We start from the raw sequence: 16575 nt of genomic DNA, 5'->3' as shown, positions 1-16575 counted from the left end.
GATCAGTATTGGAGCCAATATTGATACAGCATATCAGAGCACTCCTAATACCAACATGGGAGACTGCTCTTTTAGGGTCTGTGGTGCCAATATAAAAAGGGTTTAAATCATGCCTTAAAAGACACTGTGTGGGAGCTTATACTCTTAGCTATAAGTGTATGTCATTTTTAAATGATTTTTTTGCTGTTTGACTCTGTGTTATGAGTTGTAGTTTTTCCCTGTGGGTTTGAGTTTTTGCCATTGTTTCATATGTCTATTTGCCTGTTTTTCTCGTTCCTTGTCCTTAGTAGTTTTGTCATCTTTTATCTTAGCTCTTGCACCTGTGTTTCAGTTCTTTGTCTTTGTTCCCGGTCCTGTGCCTCGGTTATGTTTTAGTATTTACTTCTTGTTCCTCGTCTGCATTATTTTAGTTTAGTCTGCTCTGTATTCTGTGTCTTAGCTCCTCGTTCTGTGTCTCGGTTTATGTCTTAGTGTTTTGGGTTCTGTCCTCTGTCCAGTATCAGTTATATAGTCTGTGTTTTGGGGTTCACGCTTGTCCGTCTCTGTGTGTCACTCATGTCTGTCTTGTCTGTCGTCTAGTGTTCGGTAACCCTTGTCATGTCTGTTACCCCAGTGATCCCTCTGCATGTCTGCCTCTGTTTTCCCCTGCTCTCTCTCTCTCTCTCTCTCTCTCTCTCTCTCTCTCTCTCTCCCTGCCTGTGCCTCGTTAGCCTCATGTCTTTCACCTGTGTTGCTCCCGCCCTGCTCGTTAGTCCCTGTGTATATATACCTGGTGTTTCTGTCTTGTCCTTGTCGGGTCATTGTATGTTGTCACCCTGAGTTGCAGTGTGTGTTTCTTGTGTCGTCAGCCTCACTTGTCGTGTCTCTGTGTTTCCCTGCTCATTTTGGTTTTCTGTTGGACAACCTTTGTTTTGGACTTAGTCTTTCAGCCACTCAGTTTGTAAGTGTGCTCACCTTTTGTTTAATTAAAACCCTCGAACTATACCTGCTCCACTTTGTGTCCTGCGTTTGGGTCCTCCAACCTGCTTCACCACACCACTTACCGTGACAGTCTGAGTCACTGTATTGCTATTTTCATTATTTGTTGTATTGGGTGGTTGGTAAAATGATGTCTCTCAGTCAACTGTTCTCCTGCATCTTTGCTATCTTTATACTAAAGACCAAAGTGGGAAAGGGTCTCGAACATTTAGTAGGATGAGTGTGATTACATGTCTCCTTCTCATTGTATTAACTGAAATAACGGACTAAAAACAATTATTGAGGAGAGGAGGGGGACACCTATGGAGCCCCCAAAGGGTTACAGTGGAAATCTTTTTCTGAACTACTATAGCGTTCCCTTGCAATAAGGTTTTCCAGTCCCTCTGATCCATAGAGGAAGGCTGAGCTGTATTATGATACTGTACTATGCATTAGGCCTCTGTATTAGAGGTGCACCCTGCTGTGGCTGGCTCAGGTGCATATCTGTATCGTTGTAGCTAGATAGATAACTAGTAGAGCTTTAGCAGAGCTAGTCAACATAGCTCCCTTCACTGTGTTATTATAACCAGCTGCTGCTGTGGCTGATTCTGACAGATTGAGATCATTACTATAGCCATGGCATGACAGAGCTTTTGCTGTTGCTATCCCTGATTGGGGCTGTAGTGATGGCTGTGCATTGGTGTGATTATAACTGTAACACTGACTACATGAGGGGGGGATTGTTTGTGTGCAGTTAACAGACACGGTTTTGCTGGCTGAGAGTTACTAAAGCTACCGTATGTTTGAACTCCTGTGGTGTATTGGTAACACATCTGTCTTAATTGATATAAGCACAGTAGGTTCAAATTCAGTGTGGCTTAATGATGCTTTCTTGGCTAATGTTAATAGGAGCAGTATAGAATAGCCATAGACATATCCTTAACCCCAAATGCAGACATAGTTTGAGCAATTCCCATTTCCACAGCCATAGCTTCAACCACCACAGTCAGGCAGAGCAGCTGCATCTGTGCTCACAGTCATTGGCTATAGCCTACTGATGGAACTCTACTTTTTCTGTAATGAGCAATATATTCTTAATTGTACAATATCAAACACAAATATGCAACCCTGTGGAGTCGTATCTTCCACGGAAGATGCTAACCTGCAATATTTTTAGTTTAAGGAATGTAAGAAATTGGTTAGGAGGGAAAGAGGGTCAGGAAAGTGGGAGGGTTAATATGCGTCTTTTCTTTTTGCTTAAGGAATAATAGTCTTTAATTTTGGGAAGAGCCTGGGACAGTGTTTTAACCTTTCATCATCCCAGATTTCTATTTTATCAAGGTTAGGGTAGATTTCTATTTGATATTACTATTTAATGAGAAATGTATAATTAAGAAATAGTTAAACCAGTGGCTTTTGTGTAAGCTTCATGTGGGGCTATTTCTCTGTCCAGTCACCTTGCCTGTAAAAGCCAGGTCAGCTGTGCAGAGTTTACCTGTACCACTACCACACCATCACTATTACTTCTACACATCAAAGGACACTCTGATTTAGGCCTACAGACAGCGATCTGATATTTATTTTATTATTTGAAGTCTGGGGGAGGGCACTGCAGTATTTCTAAGTCATAGGGAGGGTCCAAAGAAAATATTTGCCTAACAACGCTGGGGAGGGTCTTACAGGGCTCCAGAAGGGTCATGGTGGGGAACATTTTTATGAGCTACTTTTGCATTCCCTCCGCAATAAAGTTTGCATTACCTCACAATATTTTTTGAATTTCCCCCTGATTCATAGAAACAGTGTGTTGATCCAGTCCAGGTACAGCCTTATACACAGTCAGTTTAGGGACACGCTTTGCAGATAGTCCAGAAAGGAGAGATGATGTGACACTTTACATTAAGGCAATGGGGCTTGTACCCTATTTTTATCCTTAACATGCGCATACCTGTACACTCGACACACTTACGCACAGCCATATTGTCATGGCGGCTGCGTGTTGGTACGAGTGGGAACACGACCCATGGTATTGGAGCAGGTCTGCAGCTTGTACAACTGGGGCAATTTCGTACAACTTGTATTTTCCCTCCTCAGACTGGCCCATTCTGACTCCACACTGAGCTGCGCGTCAGCTTGCAACGTGGCGCCTGAATCCCTCTCGTGTTACCGACATCCCGTGGGCCAATGGCAGGCATCCTGTCTGCGGACGAGGCTGGGCCCTGCCAGAAACGGACACTGTGATTGGCTGTACGTAAGGCGCCAGAAAATCCCGGTTTGGTTGCATCCCTTCCTCAGGAAACTGGACAGGATAGCCTAAAACCTTATGAGTGGAGACTGTAGGTGTTCTCAGTGGACCTGTCTGCAACCTCAGGTGCTTTTTGCAGAGTTTGACTGCTGGATGCAGCGGCAACATTGTTGCGCACCGCTGCTGAAGAGAGGAAGAAAGGTTAGTGTGTGTCGGTGCGAGCGGTGTAAGTGGCCGCGTAGCCCCTTGCTTATTGTGCGCTGTAGTGTCACAGGCCCGTTTAGAACTGTTCTAGCCTCAGAGCAGCCAGCTTCATCCCTGAGTGATGGACGCCTTCGGCTTCGTGTGTGCTGTTCTCCTGTGCGCCACCGTGGTGCACGGCAAGCCAACGTTAAGAAAAGAAAGGGTCCTTCATCCGGACCCAGAACTGAGCAGCAGGCCAGCCCAGGAAGACAATAAAAGCTTCCAGTACGACCATGAGGCCTTTCTTGGCAAAGAGGAGGCCAGAACGTTTGATCAGCTCACCCCCGAGGAGAGCCAGGACAGGCTCGGGTAAGGACACACTGTTTTTACTCTGACAACATGAGCTGATTTGTCTGTGACCACAATTCAGGTGTCTGCTGACGGTCTTGGGAGTCACAGGCTGCAGTGAGTAAATCACGCACATTCATTCCTGTCCTGCTGGAGTCTGTTGCGTGTAAGTGTTCAGGACATTAAAATGTAACAACATAAGCACAAGTGCATGAGAGAGATGTGCATGCCAGCAAGCCTACACGGCTGGCACTATTCGCACACACACTCCAATTAAAGTTAATTGCCTCGACGATATCTTAATTATAGATCGTCATTAAAGAACCATTTTTAGGTGATGCAGTTCGAGTAAAGTTGTGTGGCAGTAGACTGTCTTCATATAGAGCTGCTCCCATAACTTCCTCTGCTACGTGGTACTGTTAGTGTGCTTCCTCATTCACTTAAAGTTGGGGGGGGGGGGTTTGTTTTTTTTGCCACTGCTTGGATGAGAAGTTGCCCCCCCCCCCCGAAAAGGAAACCCTTTCCAGTGGTGGTGAGAGTGGGAGGACCCCTGTAACATCACAACGTGGCAACCCAGCTCTAGGAATACAACACAGCTACACTGCATTTTTACTAGAATGGGTTTGCCTGCTCCTCCTACCCACCCCCAAAGTAAAACTGTCCTGCCAAATATTTATAATTTATTTGTTTAGTTTTATATTCTTCTGCCTGCTAGTAAAAATAGTAGTTCAGTGTATGTTGGGACAACTCAACAGTAAGTTGGAGGGGAAATCAGCTCAAGACTTTTGTGCTTGTCAGTTTTCCATGAAAATAAGACCGAAGTGGCACATGTTTGCGCCTTTAATCAGTCTTTTCCTCCCTGTCTTTATTCTCTTGCCTTGCAGTAAAATAGTGGACCGGATAGACAGCGACACCGATGGCTACATCACCACAGCCGAACTCAAGGCTTGGATAAAACGCGTACAGAAGCGTTACGTATATGAGAATGTGGCAAAGGTGTGGACAGATTATGACCTGAACAAAGACAATAAGATTTCATGGGATGAGTACAAGCAAGCCACATATGGATACTACCTCGGTATGCTTTTCTTTTTGGGCATGCTGTGTCATTTTCAGTAGAGTACATAGCTGTTGTACAACAGAACTATTTATAGACATGACCGTAACCTGATTTATATTCCCCCTCTCAGCCAACCCAGAGGAGTTTGAGGATGCAACAGACCAGTTCAGCTTCAAAAAGATGCTTCCTCGCGATGAGAGGAGGTTTAAAACGGCTGATCTAAACGGGGACCTGGCGGCAGACAGAGAGGAGTTCACGTCCTTCCTCCACCCTGAGGAGTTTGAACACATGAAGGATATTGTGGTTCTGGTAAGCCCTCTGTGACCACAAGGTCATTAAGTATGTTTAGAAAGGGGCAGGGTAGTAAGGCATGTCTGTTGTCTCGTGGAGTTTTTCCAGAGGGTACACTAAGCACAGTGTTAGACCTACCGATTTGAATTTGCTAGTCCACTAAGAAATATTATTTCACGATGGGAATAGTTTTGAGTTTACATGTGTTAAATGTGATGGGCTTCTCGGATAAATGTGCTATATTTGGATAACTCCTCAATGGATTTTTTTTTCTTTTTAACTCGGCTTGGAAATGATCGAGTTTCTATATTTTTGGAAGAACAGGTCCAGTGGGATGGAGCGACTGTCCCATATAAGACTCAATCTTTAAATATAAATTTAGCTTCTTGGAGCAGTTGCGTGGCAAATGTTAGCAGTGATGCACTATGCTGCGCTGGTCATAAAAGTTGTACTACCCATTTGACAGAGTGAATTATTAATCTCTCATTTCTATGATGTCACAGAATGTTACCGATAGAACAGCCAGGGGCGTCTTCACTGATTGTGGTGAATCTGGCTGCAGCTAATGAGAGGTCTATTCAAATGAGGAAAAATGATTCTAAGAAAGAGACACTTTGCAGCTGTAGAAAGGACACGATTGTAGGCTAGCAGGACAGATAACTGGTGGAGCATATATTGCAGGTTCAGGCAGGAGCATGAAGTCATCTCACTGACTGCCAAATGTACACACTCATTCACAAAACGGAGAACTCTGGTTAAATGTCCGGCAGATATCAGCTTTCAGAGGCCAGAGACCACCACTATAGTACATTTTTTAACACGGACCACCTCCCCAGCCATTACCCATAATATGCCATTCGGTTTATGTGCCACTGCTGTTCACTCTGCCCTGTAGCTGTGATATTGCATCATGCAGTGCGTTGTATGCAATGAATCTGATTACCCTATTCCAACGGGGGTGTTTGTTGTCATAAAGTACTTAGACATACATATACATTTTAATTTCCATTTTTTTCATACATATTTATTTAATGGGAGCATACTGGAAGTGTAACAGTTAAATTACTTGGTTTACATCATGTTTCATGTATATGAATCATCAATTTCATCCCAGTTTCTGTCAAATCTTTTCTTTTACCCTCTAAAATCAGGCAACTTTTCCCTTTGAATACATTTCCTTAAAGGGGCTATATGTAAGTTTTTCAATGAAGTTAATCAAATTTTCATTGCCTTATTGTCATGGGGCTCAAAACTCACTTAGAAATGAAGCACACGCCTGTTTTCTCTGTTGCTTGCATCAGCCACTATTCTGCTTTTAATGTGGGGTCTCCGGGTCGGAGTCAGGCCTGTGCGCGCTCCCGAGCCTCTCTCAGACTACAGCAACAACACAGCAGCTAACGACATGCAGTCCACTAACACCATAAAACAGCCGGCTCGCAGCAAAACACAAGCTCCACGTAAGGATACAAAACAACAATAAAGGTTTATGTGCTGAAGCCCGTCAGACCAAACAGGTTCAGATGATGTTGAGTAAGAACAAAGTGAGCATTAGTAAAGTTGGAGAAACACAGAGAAAGTCACGTTAGCTCGCTGGCTAACGCCAAGCAGTTGCTAATCCGGTGCAAAGTTCGCTTTCCACATTACTTCACCAACTAGCGTGACCCATGTTACTATCCTGTGTACCACTGTTGATTTAGCCTGTAAGAAAGGATGTAACGGTAAAAAGCAAATGTGGAGAGATTTGTTTACTAACGTTAGCCTATAGTGATGCAGTCAGGAGCAGCCAGCTAACGCTACGGCAGCTCGGACCTGCTGCTGTTTGCTTCGTAACGTTCAGTTTAGGTTTATTGTGGTTTTACCAATACTCAGGTACACAGCTTCTCCACCTCTCCGTCACTGTAACTAACGTGACCCACATAACATAAAACACTGCAACAAAACGGTCACAACAACCCAGAGGAAGAACCATCCACTAACACTAGTTACAGTAAAGTTACTGCGGTCTAACTGTTAATAAAGTGTGACGCAATCTCGTTATAATATTCAGTCCAGCTCACTAACAGTTTCATTATCATCCAATACATGTAGCTGTGCTGACATTGCTGAGCTTCCGGAGACAGATTCACAGATAGTTAATGTTACTGAAAAGCAGCAGGTGAGCTAACGCTGTAGTAAATGTAACGTTATCATGTAACGAGCATGAATTGGTTCAACCTGCAGTTGATAAAACTATTACTGTAACGTTGCAGTGAGAGTTTACCTGAGTTCCCAGCTCTGTCTGTTCTCCCTGTCTGTCTATAGCTGCTGTCACTCTGCCTTTTTTCGGGAGTATTGTGCCGATATGCGGCTCGCTGCGCTGAATGAAAGGTACGGCGCCGGTGTTGAGTTGCCTCTGAGACGGGAACGTTGAAGTAACAGAGCCTGAACATGTCTGAGTGATAAGCCACAGCCTGCATGCTGGTGTTCCTGCGTTTATTGTGGTATTTCTGTATGAAAGTGGCTGTGTTTCGGATTATTCTCGCTCATGACTTAAAGCGAGCATGTGTACGAGCACACACCTGGTTGCAATCTCAGAACCGCACAGCTAGTGGCCGCTGGAAACTACACAATGCCCCAATATCAAGCCAATGCTCCAACTTGCACCAAATTCTTGGGCAACAACAGATCTGTTATTTCCTTCTATAGCCTCCTCAGTGTCCCCTAGGTATATCACAGAACAGTTGTTTGGGATGGCATATGCCATGTCTTTTATGCTTGCATTTACATTGTTCCAGGAAGCCTTTATGTATGAGAATGGTTTGCCACCAGATCACCACAGAGCCTCCGACATAGTTGTAGGTTGGTTAACTATCTTCTTTTGATCTGCAGCGTTTTGAAGAACTGTAGATTCTTTCAGCCAAGATCTTGCAATACTCTTGAGCTAATGGTACTAAATAGTAGGGCTGGGCAATAAAACAATAATGATAATTATCGCAATATAATTTTCCTCAATAACAAATGTTTAATATATCGTCAATAAATGTTTGATTTAATTCTTTGGAATCACAAATGGATTAGCACTAGGGATGCATCGAATGTTTGTAATTAATTAGTCGAAAAGAGCTTAATACGTCAAAAGACTGACTAAATTTTACCGAACAATTACGTTGACATGTCTGCAATATGGAAGCATTTTAAAGTGTCAGAGAAAGATGCAAAAATCACTGTTTGCAGACACTGTTCTGCTGAATTGTCTCTTAGCACATCCACTCCATCTGTGGCTGACTTCTTAGAAAAGGCAACAAACGGTCTGACCCGATTTGAGTGTTTCTGTCACTCATTTCTGAGAAGGCGATTAAGCTAGCTGCACCTAAATTTGGAGTGCACATGTATTCGAGCTTTTATGGTAAATCCACTGAAATGGACCAGTGCGAGCTGACAGGCAGGTTCACAACTTTATCCTGTCATTTTCTCCCTTTACGTTTGTAATATAATATAACAAGTGTTGCAGTATGAGAGTCCTACCTGAAGAGAGGCAGTGAAGTCTTCATGTTACGCAATACGAGAACCCCATACAACATTATTTATCAAATTGGGTCGGACTTGATGAATTTAGTGCGAGGATACACATGTAACAACAGCCAGTTTTCAAAATAAGGTGTGTATACAGGATGGAAATAAGATTAATTGGATAATATTCACAGAAACTATAAAACATATACGGGTCCGAGGCCCGAAAGGGTCCGGTAAAGTAAATTACATGTCCATTATAAGTAATTGCACACATGTAATTTACTTTACCAGACCCTCTCGGGCCTCGGACCCACCCACCATAGTCTCTCCAAATCCTGTGGGAAACACTGAGTAAAAAGCACATTTTGATTATTTAATTTATGCAATGGTTAAAAAAAGGCAAAATAAATGGGGAAAAAATGTGATCGTACTTGTTTTGTTTTTTTCAAAATATTCGGCTTCTGCCAAGAATTTTTATTTCGGTCCATCCCTAATTAGCACTTCATTTTTCTAAGATTTATTTTGTTGAGGAAAAGTGACTGAAAAAAGATTTTATCATAATTGTTTTGAATGTTCTACCTCAGATTTGAGTTAAGTGATTCACTGTTCTGGCATCAACTGTTTGTCACAGTTAAAACAACAATTAACCATCTGGTTTCTTCAATTTTCACTCAGGAGCAAAAATCTGCCTTTAAACTTGAAAGAAATAATGATTTGACATTTATTGTGATAATTATCTATATTGAATGATGATGATGATTGAAATGTTTTTATCGTGATAACACTTTTGGCCATATCGCCCTGCCTTACTATATAGTGTGTACGTTCTTTATCTAAAATGTCCATATTAGCCTCTTAATTGCAATTTGTTTTTTATCCATAACCTATTACTGATTTAATGATATATTACACTTTATGTAAAATGTTGGCAATCCAGTAAATTTTGGTTTATCATCCAATCCCATTGTATAGTTTTAGCCATATTAAAGTATGACAAAAAATTTTATGTTTTCTAGTGTCTCTGGAATGAAATGTACAGAACATCTCTCACACCGTCAGTGTTTACAGAGCTACATAGGTTTCCATGTTTTAATTAAAATCTTTCCTTCTTTACACACAACCTTTCAAAGATTAAGTGCGTATAGGAAATGTATGGATGGATGTTCTTGCGTGTTGTAAGTCAGCTTTAAGACTACAGAAGCTACAGGACTTTTAATAATTCAACAGGGTTCAGAGAGGGCCTCTCACCTACAGGAAAGGATGCATACAGTGATTTGAATCTGTGTAGCTGGTGCATGTGTTATGCCGACATGCATTGAAATTACTGTACATGTATGCATGCGGTTGTTAACTAATGATCAGCTCACACGGGAAGCCTCTAAGTAACCATTTAGTCAAATTCACACTCTGTCAAATCCAGGATGTGAGAGAGAAAACCATTAACCATGCCAGGGATTTAAAAGCCAGTGTTTCACCAATTGTTTGCTTAAAACAGTGTATATCATCTTTTAATGTGGAGGGCCGGGCTCTCATCAGCAGGGAATCCTGTAATTGTAGTGTCAGTCTGCCAGCCCAGCTGTAAGCTGACCCTCATGCATTCTACCATCCTGCCCGGGGCGACATGTTTCTCTTTTATTACTCAGTGAAAGTTCCACTATTGTTGACCCTTGTGTTTCCCTTTTAATGGTGTCATTAAACCATTCTGAATGCAGGAAACCCTGGAGGACATTGACAAGAACAGCGACGGACATGTGGATGAAGACGAGTATATTGGTAAGTTTAAGCAATGAATTAAAATGGATTCAATCAAATTAATTAATTTAAAAGGGAATTAAGTATCAGTTATAGAAAATAATAGCAGGAGCTTTAAGACAAATACAAGCTTAACTATATAAAATGCAATAAAACCATTCAGTAAAAATTGGTATCATAAACTGACAAATGAAAATACAATATACATGGTGCATAGCTTACTGTTTAGGTGTGAATGGCAAAATCCATGACCTCCTTTTGATGTATCCCCAATTTTAAGGCACGCATATGTGCATTAGTGTTTTGTTCAATTATAGTTTTGAGTTTCATACAAGATGACTAGTTTCTGGATGTTTCTGTTGACCTGATGAGGAAATTGAAGCTGTGTGTGTTGCTGCCTGTGAAATATGTCTAGTCACTATGGTTCCCATTTCCATAGGGATCACGTTTGTATATTTGAGGTGTAAGTTGTTTTTAAACTGCAAACATTAACTTAAAACAAACGTCTTGGTCATTTCAGCCGACATGTTTGCTCACGAGGAAGGAGGTCCAGAGCCAGACTGGGTCAAGACTGAGAGAGAACAGTTCTCTGACTTCCGAGACTTGAACAAAGATGGCAAGATGGACCAGGACGAAATCCGCCACTGGATTATGCCACAGGACTACGACCATGCCCAGGCTGAGGCCAGACATCTGGTGTATGAGTCTGACCAGGACAAGGTACATCGTCTCACCTGCATCACTGTGTTTTAAGATGATTAATTTGAAATATTTACATGTTTTCAGTTTACACTAGAATTCTCTAAAAGATAGCTGTTTACACTGAAATGTCAAGACAATAGAAAATTGTTAAAAAGTTAAAAAGGCCGTAAGGGATACAACATAATTGTTATCATCGTTGCTGTGGCCATGGCCTGAGATTAACAAAATATATCAGATTTGTCACATATTTAGATTTTTCAATGTAGTTAGAAGAAGTTAGGGCTGGGCAATGAAACAATGATTAGATTGCGATATAATTTTTCTCAATAACTAAATAACAAATGTTTAATAAATATTTTATTTAATTCATACACGTATGCTACAAAGTAGCATCTCATTTTTTAGTAAGTTTTATTAAATTAAATTTTACTCATGCATATTTGTTGAAAAAATATTTGATCAGGTTCTGACCATAAAGTAGAGTACTAATTAGAGCATTAGTAATAGTTTAAAAAACACAATTAACCATCTGGTTTCTTCAACTTTCACTCAGGAGCAAAAATCAGCCTTTAAACTTGAAAGAAATATTGACTTGACATTTATTGTGATATCGATATCGAATGATATGAAATTTTTTATCATGGTAACATCATCCAACCCTAGGCTTATTTATCTTACATTTCCTTTGTCCTCCCTTCTCAGGACCAGATGCTGACCAAACAGGAGATCCTTGAAAACTGGAACATGTTTGTGGGAAGTCAAGCCACCAACTATGGAGAGGACCTCACGAAGAACCATGACGAGCTCTGAGCTCTCAATGCTGCATGTGTGAGGAGGGTTGTTGAACATCTTTGTCTTCAAAGACAGACTCTTGCGCCTCCTGCCACCACCGCAGCCACCACTCCATCCTTTCTGCTTAAATAGCAGAACAGATGTCAGTGTGTTGGATTGTCAACCAACCCTGTAGATACCAAACAAGAGGAGGGATAATGGTCGGTTCTACCACTAAAACTAAACTAAAACTAAGGGTTCGTCTCGGGTTTTATATCTGACATTCAGGAGCAAAGCTAGACCCAGCGGCCCTACTTTCCACCTTTCAATGGTGCCTTCCAGCCGCATCGCCGGCTCAGCTGCCTCAGAGATCTGTGTAGATAGTCTTCCTATCTGTCAAAGCTGAATGCCGAACTTTACGTGGATTGTCAGATACAGGAACAGGTTTTAATAGCAATGTGAAACTACAATGCAGAACATTTATTCTGTTTTTATTTATTTATCGAGTAACTTCTGAAATCTAGGTTTGAGAAGAATACAGTGTTCACCTACAGAACTTACAAGTAAGACATGTTTCTTTGTTTACAGTTTTCCTGGTCAAATCATTTTAATGTTCTTTTTGTTTGGATTAGTGCTTTAAGAACTGTTAATTAAATGATGTTTAATGGCATGGTTTTTGCACGCATTTGGTTTTAGTGTAGCCTGTGAAAGACTTTTTTCCATCATATTTAGTTTGAAATGTATTTATTGGTATACTTTAGGCCAGCACTATGCTTCATGTTAAAGTTGATTGCCTTTTGCTGGGGTTATATTTGAGCTTTATTACAACTGTCTAATTTAATTAGCATTAGCTTTTTTTGAGTGTTCTGTTGGCTTGAATACATAAGAGGAGTCACATGACTTCTAGCTTCCTGGTACATCAGTCCAAGGTCATCTTCTTATCAGACTGAATTTATTTCCACTGCATTTGACATTGTATTTACCAGCCTGATGTTTTGGAACATCAGGCATTCATCTTCTGTATTTTTTGTCACTTTTTTCCCTCTTGTTTAATGGGTAGTTTGCATACAACTCATGAAAAAACCAAACTATGACCAGAATTTGTTTTTGTTGGTCAAATTAACTTCTTTTAGTTTTATTTTTATTTTTTGTGCTTTGTTGTCCCAAACCTCAGTTAGATTAATAGTCCACATCCCACACGGGCACAAGAACATCCACATGTCTCCTTTTCCACACTGCACATGCTCACAAATTGTGTCAAAATAAAAAAGCGTTGTGTATTTTTGTGTGTTAAATATCATTGTGCTGGGAGGAAATGGGGGGTTTTAAAGGGCACCCTTTTACCAAACCAGAAAGTATCTATAATTATCTATCTTATTATATTATGAGTATTGCTGTTATAAATCTGCAGAAATATGTTGTCTTTTCAGATAGGCAGCTAAAAGTAATAGCTCAACGTTTTGGGAAATACACTTGTTCACTTTTCATGCTGTGTGTTGGAAAAGAACATCAATCCTGCCAGCAGCCGATTAGCTTAACTGGAATCTAAGCCGAGCTAACTGGATGCTGGCAGTAGCTTCATATTTAGATTACAGACATGAGTGGTATTGATCTTCTCATCTTACTCTAGGCAAGAAAGCAGATAAGCAACTTTTCCCAATATATTGAACTATTACTTTAATCCACTGAATTATTTCACTCTTGTGGATCCATCTGTCTAATACAAGCTTACACTGCAGTTTAAGGAATAGCATGGCCTTGAATGCAACTGTGTGTTATGTTATATCATCATTTTAGAATTTTCTGTCTCAATAGCTATAGCTTACGCATCCCACAAAAAGTAAGTTAAAGTTTTTGTATAGCGCTTTTCAACATTAACATTTACAGAACAAAAACACAGATAGAAAATAATAAACTCATCAGAATGCTCGAAATATAAATCATTCTTCCTCTTCCTACTTCCCTTGTGTACTTGCTGTCAAAGAACATGGATACAGGTGAACACTTCTCTGTTCACTCGCGGTCTGCAGCAGGCATTTCCAGCCTACAGCATAATACTTTTAACACTCTTTCAGCCTTCTAGACTGATTTGGACACAGAGTTAGTTTCTCATAATTCCCTTACCCTCCTGCTGTTAATGCTGCGTGCGTTTGAGTAATTATTTGGTAGTCTTTTTCTCTTTTGTCTGACTTTGTTCTTCATAGATCTAGATCGGTCCCAATGCATGTATTGTATACATTGTGTGCTGCATGTGCTTGAAGCTTCACATGGGCATACTGTATCTCAGGTAGCTAAATCGGATGTAGGCGGTTAAAATGTTCAAGTCTGCGTTCGACACTTGACACATTGAACATCAGGAACAAGCGGATGCTGTTAACACTTCTCATGCCACTTCTCATTGCACCAACGCACAGCGGAGATGGAGTTAAGCTGACTTAGTGTTGCTGCTGGCTGTTGCAGTAAAACTCTCAGATGTAACTGAGAAAGCTGCTCTGCCACCCAGCCTGTCCCCTCTGCTTGCTCATGTGGAACATATGGATATATGTGTGCCAGTTAGCAAGACAAGTCAAGCGGGACCAATGCGATAAAGCTCATTAGGAACAAGGGATAGGGCGATGCATGTGTTACTCTGCTGTGATGTAGGACCATCTTTAAAAACTCAGGCCATGACTGCAGAAGCCACACATGTCTGGAAGGATATTAAAAATTCAGTTCTTGTTTGATATATTTTACTTTTATATGAATTTCTCTAACATTTTCCAGGTTTAAACAACTTTGTAGGAGGGCAACATGACAACAACAACGATTATTTCATAAAAATTTGCAGAAATAGGTTACAAAAGTCTGGCGTGGCTCCAATTGTACAAACACATTTCTTCACAGATGAATTCCTTCTTTGCTCTTCTGACAAAAAGCTCCAGGTCTGAGGATAATTTTAAATAGAGGTGTTGCCTGTAGTAACACCTGTTATTTTTGGTCTTTATAATGTCCATTAGATAATCTAATGGTTGCTCTATTGCCCTGCCAAAGAGTGCGGTGTCAGTTTTGCATCACACATTTGAATAATTGGGAGGCCTGAAACACTAAGTAGCTCAATGTACTTCCTCCAAATAGCATATGAGGTTTGTCATGTGTCAGGGTGCATCTGTGTGTCTGGGCCAATGTGTGAGTGGAGGTGGATGAGTATTAGTGGTGCACAGTGATGTAAAAGAACCAAATGTGTGTTTGCCTGACCAAGATGGGGGGGGGGGGGCACATGGACTATCTGTGCAGCCTGCCTCGTGGTCATGTTTAACAGCCTCCCCCTCCTGTTTATGATAAGTTGCTAATCATTCACACAGGGGGAGTGTGTGTACAGTAATGCCTTCAGACAGCTCTCATATGAGTGTCTGCGTAGATCAACCCCTCTCCACTGATAATAATGAGCCCTCTGGGTGAGAACAGGGTCGTAAAGTGTAGAATATTAATGTCTAAGACTATAAGCCCCTCCATCCAGTATAATTTCCACTTAGTCTTGCCCACCAACAATCTCCTATTAAACAGCTTTATTCGTAGTGCACTTCCATTTCCATATCAGTAATTAACAGTAGCAAACCCAAAATGACTACCACAATTAAACTGCCTGCATAACAAACTATACACTGCATCCAGTACATCCAGTACTCTTTCTCTTATCATCACGATGCCCTATTTTTCATCTGCATATATCTGCACTCCCTCATCTTTGCCTTTCATCGCTTGTGTTTGTTCCTTCTACCCTGGGGATTTGTAGCCCAGGGTATTGTTTGTAATGATCTTTGGGACATCTGACCCATCGTGTGCCGAGGCTTTCATAACAGGCTTTCTGCCCATTATATAATAACATTCATTATAGCCAAAAAAGTCAAATTTCTGTTTATTATTAAGCTGTTTAGACAAAACATGTTTATATTTCACCTATGAATGGGAACTTTATGTGATTATTTGCCTTAATATGACAGTCCCGGGGTAGGCTTTCCCTTTCTCTTCCCATTAGAGGTCAAATTATAGTAGTATTGTTGAAACTGCAGTGTATGAGCCAATATATACTACAAGTACCCACAGCATAACTTTTTTCCATTTATAGTGCGTTATATTTAGAATTTTTATAACTTTTGTTGCTGTCACCATCATAATTTGTAGTATCAATATGCTATAGGTATATATTTATATGAGGTCATGTCGCCTGTAATTTTTCTTGGATTTTTTTTTTCAGTTTTACCAGCCTACAGTCAAACACTTGGAGGGTATCTATTCCAGTTAGTTTCCTAGGTTATTTGTTGTGTCATGCACATACAAGCACCTAGCCCACATGGACTTATGAGACACCAAAAAGTAGTGTTGCAGTGGGGATTTTTCTTCTCACATTCCATCGCAAAACAAAGAAATTTTGTCTCTTCAAATAAAAGCTGCCACAAAAAACGTACCCCTCCTAAAACACAGCTCAGGTTTTTTACAATCATCCATCCACTGTAGCCCTTAAATCATCATATGACGAACAATAAAACATGAAAATGGGCTTCAATCTCACCCTAAATCCCATTACGGACAAAAGTCTTTGCAGTATTTTAAGGCTATACTTTGGCTACTTTTAGGACAATTGAAAAAGTGTCAGTAATTAATTTTGTTCCTGGCAGTAGGAGTAAACAGCATTTAGACCATCATGTAGGAAATTAATAGATGGAATTCAAATTAATGGAATACATGATTTAATAGTTAAGGGAGTAAGTCTCAATGATAGTTAAGTGAGTAAATCTAA

At 40.6% G+C, this 16575-nt stretch overlaps 1 protein-coding gene across 1 annotated transcript; it reads left to right on the top strand.

Moving 5' to 3' along the window:
* Nucleotides 1–3182: 3182 nt before the first annotated feature.
* rcn1 (reticulocalbin 1, EF-hand calcium binding domain) lies at nucleotides 3183–13078 on the top strand. The gene is made up of 6 exons (XM_038701710.1): nucleotides 3183–3751; nucleotides 4615–4808; nucleotides 4921–5099; nucleotides 10286–10346; nucleotides 10846–11045; nucleotides 11730–13078. Exons 1-6 carry the CDS (start codon nucleotides 3525–3527, stop codon nucleotides 11835–11837), a joined length of 969 nt encoding a protein of 322 aa, XP_038557638.1. The 5' UTR covers nucleotides 3183–3524; the 3' UTR covers nucleotides 11838–13078.
* Nucleotides 13079–16575: the final 3497 nt, after the last annotated feature.

Source organism: Micropterus salmoides, unplaced genomic scaffold, assembly GCF_014851395.1.
Source record: "Micropterus salmoides isolate LMB-PRFRI ecotype aquatic unplaced genomic scaffold, ASM1485139v1 Ms_hic_scaffold_6, whole genome shotgun sequence".
In the NCBI taxonomy this organism is placed as follows: Eukaryota; Metazoa; Chordata; class Actinopteri; order Centrarchiformes; family Centrarchidae; genus Micropterus; species Micropterus salmoides.
Note: the sequence above shows the minus strand (reverse complement) of the source record. Positions and strands in the feature narration are given on the sequence as shown.